Source organism: Quercus lobata, chromosome 11, assembly GCF_001633185.2.
Source record: "Quercus lobata isolate SW786 chromosome 11, ValleyOak3.0 Primary Assembly, whole genome shotgun sequence".
Taxonomy (NCBI): Eukaryota; Viridiplantae; Streptophyta; class Magnoliopsida; order Fagales; family Fagaceae; genus Quercus; species Quercus lobata.
The window spans coordinates 6,245,405-6,258,221 of NC_044914.1; the positions used below are offsets into that span (position 1 = coordinate 6,245,405).

At 33.0% G+C, this 12,817-nt stretch overlaps 1 protein-coding gene across 1 annotated transcript; it reads right to left on the reverse strand.

The window, feature by feature from the left end:
• Positions 1-884: 884 nt before the first annotated feature.
• Positions 885-11,747, reverse strand: LOC115966327 (cyclic nucleotide-gated ion channel 1-like). Its single transcript, XM_031085577.1, has 7 exons — positions 11,673-11,747; positions 11,296-11,433; positions 9,348-9,783; positions 8,341-8,553; positions 5,699-5,956; positions 975-1,000; positions 885-888 (listed from the first exon to the last, which is right to left on the reverse strand). The coding sequence occupies exons 2-7, from the start codon at positions 11,331-11,333 to the stop codon at positions 885-887; spliced, it is 975 nt and encodes a 324-aa protein (XP_030941437.1). The 5' UTR covers positions 11,334-11,433; positions 11,673-11,747.
• Between the last annotated feature and the right edge of the window lie 1,070 nt (positions 11,748-12,817).

The following is a 12,817-nucleotide window of genomic DNA, read 5'->3' on the forward strand; positions in this document are numbered from 1 at the left end:
CTTTGGAACAGAATTACAATGAATCTCTAGCTATGAGCTTGTTGGAAATCCCTTATTCTTCACGTTCTTCGTGTTCTTCGTGTGTTCTTCATCTTCGAAGGTTTGTGGTGGAAGTTCTTCGGTACTTTAGAGGCTTGAATCTATTAAGCTTCACTGATTTGTGATTTCTTGAGGTTTTTGGAGGCTTTTGAGCTTGATTCCAGTGAACTTTAAGATCTAAGAAAATGATTTGGATTTTTCGAATGTTCTTTGTATTTGAAGGTTTGTGGTGGAAGTTCTTCGGGGCTTTGGAGGCTTGAATCCGTAGAACTTCACTGATTTGTGATTTGATGATGTTTTCGGACCTTTGAGCTTGATTCCCGCAAACTTTTGGATCTAGGCAGATGGTTTGGATGATTCTGCTTCGAATGTTCTCCGATTTTGGGGTTGAAGTTCTTGAAGTTCCTAGAGGCTTCAAGGCTTGATTCCAGCAGAGCTTTTTAACTTCTGAATCTTGTTTCTTCTAAATGTCTTAGGAAGGCTTCTATTTATAGAAGTTTGGAGGTGGGTGAGCAACACGTGGTGGAGCTTGATTGGTTGCACATGTCACAGCCTAATTGGTCCGCTTATGTCATCGCTTACATGTACTGGACTGCTTGTGCCATCGCTTACATGTGTGAGGTTGCTTGTATCATCGCTTACACGTGTGAAGCTGCTTGTGTCATTACGTGCGCTGATGCGTGATTGGTTTTTGCACGAACTTGGCAAATTTCTGTTGGCTTCTGAATAGTGATAGCAAAACCTAGTAGCAGTATGCGATGCTTTGTAATTGGCTGCATTTTGTGGACTTGGTAATGTGACGTGTTAGGTTGTGATAGGTCGGGAATTTTCCCTCTCTACAGTACTCACCTGCAATTTTCCCAAGAAATATAGAAATAGTATCACGCCAAAGATGGAAATACAAAGTGCAAAGCAATTTTCCCATATATAGTTACTTGTTTGGAGGTTTTGACCAAGGGAACTGCAAAAATGGAACAACTATAATGTATGATAATTAATGTTAAAAATTTATAACAACGACAATGAATAAAATAAGACTACAAAATTTCTTGGGGAAATGGATAATTCAATCCTGTTACATTAATGAGAAAAATCTCAATTAAAAGAAAAATGAATAGAAAGAAACTATAATCACATTCCTAAAAGAAGAAAACAAAAATAGAAGACTAATATTGAACTCGAATTCTATCACATGCTGCTATTTCTTTTTTTGGATAAAACGCAAAACACACTCTTGAAATTTGGAATGTTTGAATTTTACACTCTAAAGTTTCAGAATTTTAATTGTGTCCCTTAACGTTCTATGTTGTTTGGATTGTTAACCCTCCATCACTTTTTTGGCTAATGTGTCTGTTAAATGCCATATTAGCTTATGACATGTATTAGTCATCCCAATTAAATTGTGACGTGAGGATTATTTATTACATGTAATAAAATAACTTTAAAAAATCTTTAAAATAATTAAAATAAATCCTAAAATCTAATTAAATAAAATGATTAGATTAATTTTTTTTTTCTTTTGAATATAATTTCGGAAGATCAGTATGAATGTGTTCTTCCCCAAAGAATCAAAAGTCCTCAAGAGTGCAACACTGAATCTGATGAAGACTAGTGACTAGGTTTGGCATCAAAACAAATCTGACCCCTACGATCGATATGAATAGAAACAACAATGATAAAACCAAGAATGAAAGGCTCCTGCGACCCATTCCACTCTGTTGGCTCTTTCTTTCTCTATTATAACCACAACTCCATAAACCAGGTCCACTCCCATCAAAGAATCAAAGAGGCAAAATGGTGAAATACCACTTATTTTTGAAATATTTAGCAAAATAGCATTATTTGCAAACTATCTGGGAAAATACCACCCTTTTGGAATTCGATAGTTTGAAAATCGAGTTCTATGTAGAACTCCATATTACCAATATTGAATTCCATGTGTGTTTTGCCATGGTGGCAAGTGCTGATGTGGCTTTTCTGAATAAAAATTGCCATTTGAAACTTGATATTAGAAAAATCGTATTTTGTAGATTTTTTTTTTTTTTTTTCAAGTTGAACTATTGAGTTCTTTGTAAATTATATTTTTTAAAATAGAGTGGAACTTGATATCGGTAATGTTGAGTTCCACCACAACTAAACTTAGAAGCAAAAGATTATGTGAGAGAAGAGTACTTGCGGATGCTACTTTTGTGAGATAAGAGTACAAGTTAGAAAGCATAAAAATAAAAATAAAATAAAAAAAGGAGGGGAGGGGGGGGGGGGGGGGATACAATAAATGTAGGACTAGGAAAATTGAAACCAATTTAGGCTACGTTTGTTTCAATGTAAATCGAATTCCAAGTGTAAAATGAATGCAGGGGAAAATATTTTTGGGAAAGGAAAATATTTTCAAGTGTTTGATTGCATTCCAAAAAATGATTTGGAAAATATTTTCTAATGTTTGGTTGTGTTCCTGAAAATACTCTAGAAAACCCATTTTTATCATGTTTCTCATTTTTTTTAGGATCCAAACAAATATTATTACAAAGAATCAAAATAGAGAAACAATCAAAGAAACAAAAATCAAAATCCCAAGACCAATCATGAGAGAGGGACTTAAGTGACAGAGAGAGAGAGATCGGTTCATGGGTGACTTGGTGGTGGCGACGGCAGTGGTGACATGGACACGGTGGGTTGATCTAAAGGTGGTGGCTCAATCTAGGAGTGGGTCACTCACTGGGTGGTCCGATCTAGGAGTGGGTTGCTCACACGGTGGACAAATCGGCTCAGGGTGGGTCGTTCACTGGGTTGGTGACGATGAGGAATGGGTTGGCGGAGTAGGATGGGTCGGCGGAGTGGGATGGGTCGGTGAGGATGAGGGACGGGTTGGCGGAGTACCCTCTCCTTGCTCGGCTTGAGGGATGGGTCTTCTTTCTCTAGGTGTGAGTCCGGTGAGGATGGGTCTTCTTGCTCGGTCGGGACCCATGTCTTCTTTCTCTGTACTCTCTTTTCTCTCTCTCTCTCTCTCTCTCTCTCTCTCTCTCTCGCTCTCTCTCTCTCTCTCTCTCTCTAGGTGTCTGAGTCCAGAAATCATTTGAAGGTAAAATACAAGTGTAATTGGTTTTCATGCGTGAGGCTGTCTATTTTATGGTCAACTAAAATTCATTTTCAGTTTGACCGAATATTCATGCGCACCCAAACACCCTCAAGGTGTAAAACGTTTTCCTGATTTCGTTTACCACCAAAACAAACGTAGTCTTATTGTGGAAATCAAGGAAAACATGCACAGTACATTAACAGCAAAAGAGACTATGTTTTTCTCTTTCCCTTTTTCTTATACAATCTGCCACACAAAGGCATATATATAGAGCAAAAGTTCATTTATAGTTGTATAACGCACAACTTCATTTATAGTTGAATATTTTTGTTATTCTACTCCCCTCGCCTTGTACAAATTATAATTTTGTTATATGATTTTGTGCTGTCCTAGGAAATCCACAGAAGGGTTGTTGTTTTAAGGATTTATTTTGTGTTTTTAGGTGGTTATATTTCAAGTTTTGAATGACAATCAGGAAAATAGTTCTTTAAATCACTTTTGTGACATTAAGATAAAAATATCATTCTTATTCTCCTTTCTTAGGTTCCTTTTACATATTACAGTACATTTTAAGTGCAAACGAATAAGTTTGCTTTGCTTGTTTTGATATTCTTACTGAAAGATAACTTATAATTGTTTTTTTTTATACAGTGATTGGATAATTTATTCTGGAGCCTAGTAGAGATATAATGGATATAGATATAGTGACACGCTCTCATTTGAAAATGTAGATTATAGACTCTAGTTATTGAGTGTAAAAACCAAAAAATTCAAATTCAATTAGATTCTAAATTAGATTTCAATTAGAATCCAATTTTTTGCCATGTGTCTATCTAAGTTTCTAATTTTTATGGCAAGTAAATTATTAGGTACAAAAACTGAAGAGTCTAAAACTATTTAAATTCTAAATCATCTATATATATATATATATATATATATAAAACCGAAACCTCTGCTGGCACCACAATTTTCCACGTCAGCATAATATTTAAAAAATAAAAAAAAATAAAAATATTATAACTCCTCAAAACCCTAGCAACCTTACCCCTCTCTCAAGTTAAGAAATATAAAGCCACGGTTCCTGCAAACTCTCTCTCTCCAAACATAAATATCAAATTCAACCCCTTTAGATGGTTATAATACTTCAGTATTCCAAGAGAAGTTTGTGTTTTCGTTAATTGAAAGCCTTAGAGAGATAAGTGTTGCAGTTTGGAACCACAATACAGAAGACGATTTCATTGGCAGTGGAAAGTAATTACTTTGTCTCATATTTTTGTTTTTTGAATTGATTTTGTGTGCTTTTTAGACGCTTTTGGATCAATTTTGTTAATTGGGTGTTTTTTTTTTTTTTTTTTTTTTTTATAGGGTCCAATTGGGGAAGGTTCTTTCAAAGGGTTACAACGGCTGCACTTGGTGTCTGTATACTAATAGTGGGGGGTACGTAAGTGCTATAAATTATTAACCCTTTTAAGTGTATAATCTGTTTCTAAAATTTATGTGGATGGAGGGGTTTAAGTTTGCTCAAATTAACAGAATCTTCACATGTTCTTGTAGTGGAAAGGCTTTGATAGTTTTATTGAGCTAATCCATAGTCCTGATATATTAATAAGTTTGGATTATATAGTAACACAATCAAATTAAATTCGTTGCTACCCTTAGAATACTATGTGAAGAAGTTGTTACAATGCTCAAATTTTAACTTCATTTTTGTTCACCATTGAATACTCATATAAGCAATTTCCAATTCAGTGTTCAAGAATTAAACCAAAATTCTAACTGGGCTATCATAAAATATTATTATTAGTATGAATTTTATGGAGTTACAGTGTTCAGGAATTAAACCAAAATTCTTTTAAATTATCTATAATATTTTGTCCTCCGAAAATTTTCTGTCTTTAATTTTAGTATATTGTGTGTTTCTTAAGCTATAGAGAGATTTTTTTTTGTTTCTTATTTTCAATAATAAATCATTTTATTGCAATACCGGTAATTATTTGAGAAATCCAATATGTTCATATCTCTATAGAATAGAGAATAGTAGAAGTCAATTTTATTACAACTACTTAAATTGAGTTGACTTAATTCTGTACAATTACAAAGTATAGCATGAAAGATAATTGAATTAATTGTTGTAATTTTTATTTTCTTTCCATGTTTTGAATTTCCTCTATATTATTATTACAATTGAGTAAAGATTGAGAAAGTAACATTACTACTCTAATTTGAAGTTTAATGCGTCCTTCTCAAGTCATGGTCTTTATTTATATATTTACAGTTTATATTTCTAACCGTTGATGAGAAATTAAGGCTTAGTTGCAAGATATGTGTAAATTCTTCAGAAAGCAACTTTAAATAGTAAGTCAATGTGTCTCTTACATTTAAGTATTAGTTAGAATTATTTTCAAATGATTGTACCAATAACAATGAATGTGTATAAATTTTGTTTAACTATCCCGTGCATCGCACGGATTAGCGACTAGTATATATATATATATATATATTAGTCCTAATATGTGCAACCATCAAATTTAAGAATATATCTAAATAGATTAATAAGGAATATAATATAGCATATGTGCATACCTCAAATTTCGCATGCCCCACCAGAAACTGTACGTAAAATAGTTTTTGTGGAAAATCTGTGGAATCTAAAACACCAGATCGAAGGGCTTCAAGAAATATTCCGGTCTTTATAGGGCAAATATCATCTATAAAAGAGAGATTTCCAAAATTTTGGTCACAGTTAAATAAACTTCTACATTCCTCATGATTTTCACATGCTATGTGCCAACAAGCCGCTAGCCGTTGAGAAGAGAAGAAATACCAAAAGGCTCCCAATACCTAAAAGACCATAAAATTATTAAACATCGTCAATAAATTCTATAGATGTCCAAACAAAACAATATTAATTGTTGCAACAAGAAAAAATAATATGGAGAAATAGAGAATTATGTAGAGATGAAACTTCTAACTAATATCTTTGAAAGATTTTAAGATATGTATTAGAAATAAATCATTCTCAATCAACGAAGGTAGATGTTCTAAAAATTCAGGACCGGTGGAAAAATACTTAGGAAATTATGCAGGATCATCTACTATTGTTGGATAAAGTGCTTATTTTGCATAGATTAGGCACGAAGGCATCCTAAGCATTTTGCTAAGTCATTCTCTTTGAACGTGACATGCAAATAACTCATGGCTTTGAACCAGAAAGTAGCAAAGAAAAATAAAACAAGTACACAAACTGAGAACACAATATTATACATGATTTGGAAAGTTCCTTGCGTCTAAGGAGTGCAAGATCAAATGAGTTTCACTCACTAAGGATACAAGTGTTGGGGAGATAAATACATTGGAGAGTTTTTTTAACTAATTAATATAACATATAGAGCCACACATTAACCCAAAAGGCTAAGTCCAATGGATATATACTCAATTATGTTATTATTATTATTTTTTTTAATACAAGATAGAAATTCTACTCTAACCTAATCTAAGTATATATGTGTGCAAACAATGCCAGTTCTATAGGGTAAGCAATTGATGTGGTCGCTTAAGGCCCCAGGTAGAAAAAATGCCCCAAATTTTAATTTAATTAAGCTCAAACATTAGCCATTACGTAAAATAATTTTTTTTACCAAGGAGAAATGTTACGTTCACAATATTTTTCACAATATTTTTACAATAAATCCTAAGTAGTAGGTTACTAGAGGTTGTTATGTATTGATAACAAAATAAATAATTTCAGTATTGAGTTCAAACTAGAACCAGTAACAACTTAACAATTATGATTTGTTGTGAAAAATATTGTGAATGTAGCACATCTAAAAAAAAAAGCAATACACAAAAAAATTCATACCGTTTTCCACAATAATTGAGTTGACAAAACTTTTATAGTTTTTACCTAAGTCCACCACTAATATTACTTTTTTACTTACCACTATTAATCTACTATGGGTCCGTTTGGATTGAGCTTATTGTTGCTGAAACTGAAAACTGAAAACTGAAAACTGAAAACACTGTAGCAAAATAATTTTTAAATGTGTAAATAGTGTCGTGGGACCCATGAATAGTACATGAACAGTGTGTAAATAGTATTTTTTGTCTCCTGCACAGTACTTTACTGTTCACGTGCAGAGGAGAAAAAAAAAAAAAAAAAAAAAGGTAGGAAAACGTAGAGCTGAAACGCAAGTTTCAGCTCTACCCAAACGGGCACTATATCAACATGTGTGAAAGTTTTGTCAATTTTTTATGTCTATAGACTTTCTAAAAAAAAAAAAAAAATCTACAATGTTCATGTTAATTAGTAATAATTTTGCATCTAAAACAAGATAGTAGAATTTAAGTAATATTTTTTTAAAGTCATATTTAAATATATAAAATGCCTCAATTTTAGTTTTCACCTTAGGCCCCCAAATGCATTAAGCCGCCCCTGTGTATGAAGCTTTCTCTTGGAGACTTAAACTCTGACCCTTGCCCCCCACACCCCACACCCCACACTCTATACCCCACAAACACTTAATACTTGTGGAGTGACCATAGCACCAAGGGTACACGGTGGTTCAATTATGTTATATTAAATATTAATTCTTCTCATTATTATTCAATGTGAAACTTTACTCACACTAGTAACCCAACAACAAGACCTCTTACTACAGAGAACTTTGTGTTCTATTACATTTTTAGAATTGGGTAAAACATATATACAATTTCTTTTTCTACTTTCGAGTGGAGAAGAAGCCATCATAGGAGGTGGGGTTGGGTTAGGGCTTAGTTTGGTTTGGGGAAGACCAATTCGAAACGGGTTTGATTTTGGTCTTCCCCAGGTCATGTGTTTTCTGATATGTCATGTGTAATTTTTTAACATAAAAACATTGTCAATCAATTGAAAATTGTTAGGAAATTGTTCCATTAATATATAGACAATGAGACTAATGACGCATAATAAAAGGACCAATAGTACTCATTCCCTTAAATTTTAAGGATCGATAGTATTCATTTAAAACTTCAGGAACTTAAAGTGCTTACTTGGTAAATTTTTTAGGGACTAACAATATATTTTGGCCTTAATAAAATGAAATCTTTAGAATCTATAATGATTGTTTTTTGTATGTTGGTTCATTTGAAATCTAATTTCTTATCAAAGTCAACAAAACATCGAAAAAACATCAAAACTTGCCAATATAAGTTTAATGATTACGAAGTTACTCCTTAACCAAACTTACATGACCAGCAAGGATGTATAGTATGAAATTCAATGACGCTTTGACCAGTATGATTCTATCAAACTTCTTGTCTTTTCTTGTTAGTTTCTTCCAGGATAGGTAGATTTGAGATACCCTTGGCACATATTGGAAAAGAACAATAGTGTTCAAGAGTTTCACTTTATTTGAAGTTTTCGTGCCTCTCATTTCTGAAAAAATAGTTGGAATTACCAGCTGCACAAAAGATTAAAAGAAATTTCGTGCTAATTGGAAAAAAAATCCGTGTGTTGTACGTACAATGATAATTTAAAGAAAATAGTGGTAATGGGTGTCTGGGAGTTACTTTATATCTTTTTTTGTTGCGAACCTACTTTTGACAATTTTTTGGTTATAAAGTCAAATATTATACTTGACTTTCTCTTAATATAAAAATAAAATAAATGTTACATGTTTATTACTTCATTATACGTGCAATATTATGTTACCTAGAAAACTAATTAATGTTGCCAAAAAAAAAAAGTTTATACATACAAAATGTTGGGGAGACTTCAAAATTCAAATTCTCCAATACATAAGAACACTATAAGCTTATGGGTTTTGACTTAACTATATTATATTAACTATTATGATCTTGTCATTGTTATTTAATATAAGCCTTCACTTTCTTTTTTTTTTTTTTTTTTTTTTTTGAGAGTCAATATAAGACTTCACTTGCATGTTTATACTCAACACAAAATTTTGAAACTACTCATCTTTAGTCGCATAGTATTACGTTCTATACTATATCCAACTTTCCTCTAGAGTATTACCAAGGTTTTTTTTTTTTTTTTTTTTTCAAAAAAGAAAAAAAACCAAACGATCATTAGATGGAGCAAGACAATAGCATGCTCAAAATCTAAAATTCTATCTTTAAGGTTCTAAACAACAAAGTTTCTCCAAAAAAAAAAAAAAGAAAAAAAAAAAAAAAAGGTCCTAAACAGCAACAAGATTTAAGCAACAATTAGCAACAAGATTTAAGTAACAATTACCTGTGGGATGGGAAGAATAGCTAGAATGTCGAATATTAAGCGTGGCCACAAATACTTCTTAGCTATTTTCCTAGCATTTGTATTTAACTCAGGTTTTCCACTTTTCAGAAGCTTTTTGTCTATAAAACCAGTGCGAAATTGCAATATAATATGCACTAGATAAATGAAATCGAAGAAGGATCGCAAAACTAGAATTGTGATCCACAATCTATTGTCGAACCAAATGCACTTCTTGTCTTGAATGATCACAGTAAGGTAAAAGAACAATGGATCCAGTGCTACGGCAGTCACGCATGACAACACAAATACTACATTCCACCCTTGAAGGAACTTCTCCCTTGGGTCAAGAATATATGTCTTCGATGTTGTTGTTGCTTCTTGCACTGCATCTCCTCCACCATTCTTGGGTAATTGCCACTCGATGTCATGATTATTACTGAATAAAACATAGCAAACATAAAATCAGTTATTGGCTCTTAATCCTATGTAGGGTGCGAGTAAAACACAAAAAATGCAACCATTAGAACTACATAGTATCACACCCGAAATGTCATTCAAACATCAAATTATAATGTTTTGCTTGAATAGGAAAGTTTATTATTTGATGTTTGGCCACTGAGGAAGTAGAGGAAATCACAGGGAAATGTAAATTTGGATTAGTGTTGATTTTCGTGCTGACGTGGCTTATTGTAGCACAAAAACGGGTGACATGTCAGGAGAACAATTGACACTGACCAACTGGGTGACATGTTAGGGCCTATTTTGTACTTAATGGTGAGACTAATAATAGAGATGGACCATTTTGAAAACGGAGCCAAACTTTAGGTGCCAAAATGAAACTTTTAAAACATCAAGGACCAAAATAAAAATAATCTAGTTTCAAAAAAAATATATATATATTTACCCACCCACTCTACAAAATACCTAACCTCAATTATTTCATTTTAACATTCAATAGATTAAAGTAATATAAACAACACAATAAAATAATATATCTAATTGAATAAAAAACAGCCCCAACACCACATCCACCCACAACAACCCCTGCCACAGCCATGGAAACCACCGCACATCCACAACCACAGCCACCTTCACCCACAATCACAGCACCAACTATCACAATCCCTCCAAATTGCAACCCATCAAACACAAAAAGACCACCACTGCCACCCACAAGGGCCACAACCCCTACAAATCAGAAACCCCACCACCGCAAATCAAATCACAAACCCACCAAAACCCAGCCACACCTGCCGGAACCCATCCACACTTGCCAAACCCCATCCACATCCACCGAACCATTGCGAGACCCACAAATTGAGCTACCCACATTGTAGCCGATCTCAACCTCCACGACATGCCCACGTTGTCACTGATCTCAGTCGTCTTGATTTTGAGTTAGAGGAGTTAGGCAAGAGAGGAGAGAGAAAAAAAGAAGAAGAAGAAAGGGAGAGACATGGAGATGTTGAAGAGAAAAAGAAAGGCAAGAGAGAAGGTCGAGAAGAAGAGAGACGAGAGAGAGAAAAGAAAAAAAAAAAAGAAAAGAAGGGAGACACGGATATTCTGAAAAGAAAAAGAGAGAAAGACAAAAAAAAAAAAAAAATTTAAGGGAAGAGCAGAGAAAATGAAATAAAATATATATATATATATATATATTATATTTTTGGAGCTATAGTAAAGTAGTTTATCAGAGCTTGGTTGTTAATATTTTTAGCTTTAACACCATTAACGTAGTTTTATTTTTATTTTTTTTGGATTGTTAAAATAACGTTTAAGCAATTTTAACACCATCAATGTAAATATTTTTATAGGCCTAAATAGAAATTTTGAAATATTCACCTTAAATATTAAGAGCCAAAAATATATTAAATGAGAGAGAGAGAGAGAGAGAGTGAGTGAGTGTGTGTGTGTGTTAAATTAAATTATGTCCAGAGCAAAAGAAACTAACCTTGAACCGTTCCCTTGTGGATGCTGAAGGTAATTCATAACTAAAGTTTATCAATGATACAATGTCTAGAAGAATGAATCAACCTCTAAATATGTATAGAGCCCACGAACAGTACCACAAAGTTCTGACTTTGGATCCCTGAAAAAATGAAAAAGAAATTAGTGAGTTACAACCTATTGGCCACTATTGACACTACGCTTATAAGGGGAAGAGTCTCATTCAAGCTAGACATGAAAAGGAAGCAAATATCATTACATATAACATAATTTAATTTTAGCTGTTTAGAAATGTAAATATTAAAGCAAACTATAAGTAGTTTAAAATATGTATATATCTTAGAGAGACATGAATGTGTATTTACAAGAAGTAAATTGAACCTGCTTAACTCAATTAGGAAGCATTTTACAAGCCGGAGGCAAAGCAAAGAGAGGCAGAAATTGGCTTTGTCATAGGATTCTAAGAGTGCATAGATGCAAATGAAGATGCACATCCAAGTAATAAGCATAGCTAGCTCCGTGGGCACTAGTCCACCTTAAGTCTTTCTTTAAATTTATCTTTCTAACCAACTACATGATAAAGTTTCAAAATATTATAAATTCAACTCAGCCAACTAGCCTAGTGCGCTGGTAGTGTAAACATAAGAAAAAAAATTTAACCTCGCGACTTCCAAGTAAAATAAAATGGTAAACAAATGAATAAAATAAGCTTATATTTGCAATTTGAACTTTAACTATAAGCTTGAAATTGCAATTCTACATGTGGTAGTACTGTAGCAAATAAAAAAGTCCAACTTCGCATCTTCCCAGCAATTAGAAATTGGTAAACAAATGATAAAAAAATAAGCTTAAATTTTCAAATTGCTAATTGACTGCAAACATACTATAGACTAATGGTCCATTTGGATTGAAGACGATGAAGGGGAAGTAGATGAGAGTTGGTTGAAGATTACCCTATTTTTGACCTACTCTACTCTATTCTCCTTTGCTTCCTCTCCCTCCCTTTTAATCCAATTAGGCCAAAGGAATATATTCTTTTGCACCCAATTCACATCGACTATTTCATATACACATCTACAATAAGAAATAATACATATACAACATTTTCATAATATTTACACAATATATCATAGGTGATAAATTGTTATTACTTCTAATTTGAATTTACAACTAAAATTATTTTTTTACTCACTCATCACAACTAATAACAACTTACTACTTAAAATTTATTATGAAAATATTGTAAAAATATTTCGAACATTTTCATAAAATACTGACGATCGGGCTTATTAGTATTAAAAGTCTGGTTCTAGCTAATATACACGGCTTTGTTATGGGATTTTTGTTAAAGGGTGGAGCTTGTGTCCAGTGGCACTGGCCACTGGATACAAGCTGGACCCTTTGTCAAGAGAGTTAGATGGTATGATGATGATGATGATGTTGGGTTAATGATGTCATTTGATTAAAGTGTCGTTGTGTCATGAAAGGCGACAAGATGACATGTGGAACGTGGAGCGGTTGAAAAT

Coding starts and splice junctions, on each gene's coding strand:
- LOC115966327 (XM_031085577.1), bottom strand. CDS start 11,333: ATGAATTACCTTCAGCATCCACAAGGGAACGGTTCAAG. Junction 8,554..9,347: donor CTATTCTTCCCATCCCACAG/GTAATTGTTACT, acceptor TCTTTTGTGCAG/CTGGTAATTCCAACTATTTT. Junction 1,001..5,698: donor TGGGGCATGCGAAATTTGAG/GTATGCACATAT, acceptor CCATTTTTGCAG/TTCCCTTGGTCAAAACCTCC.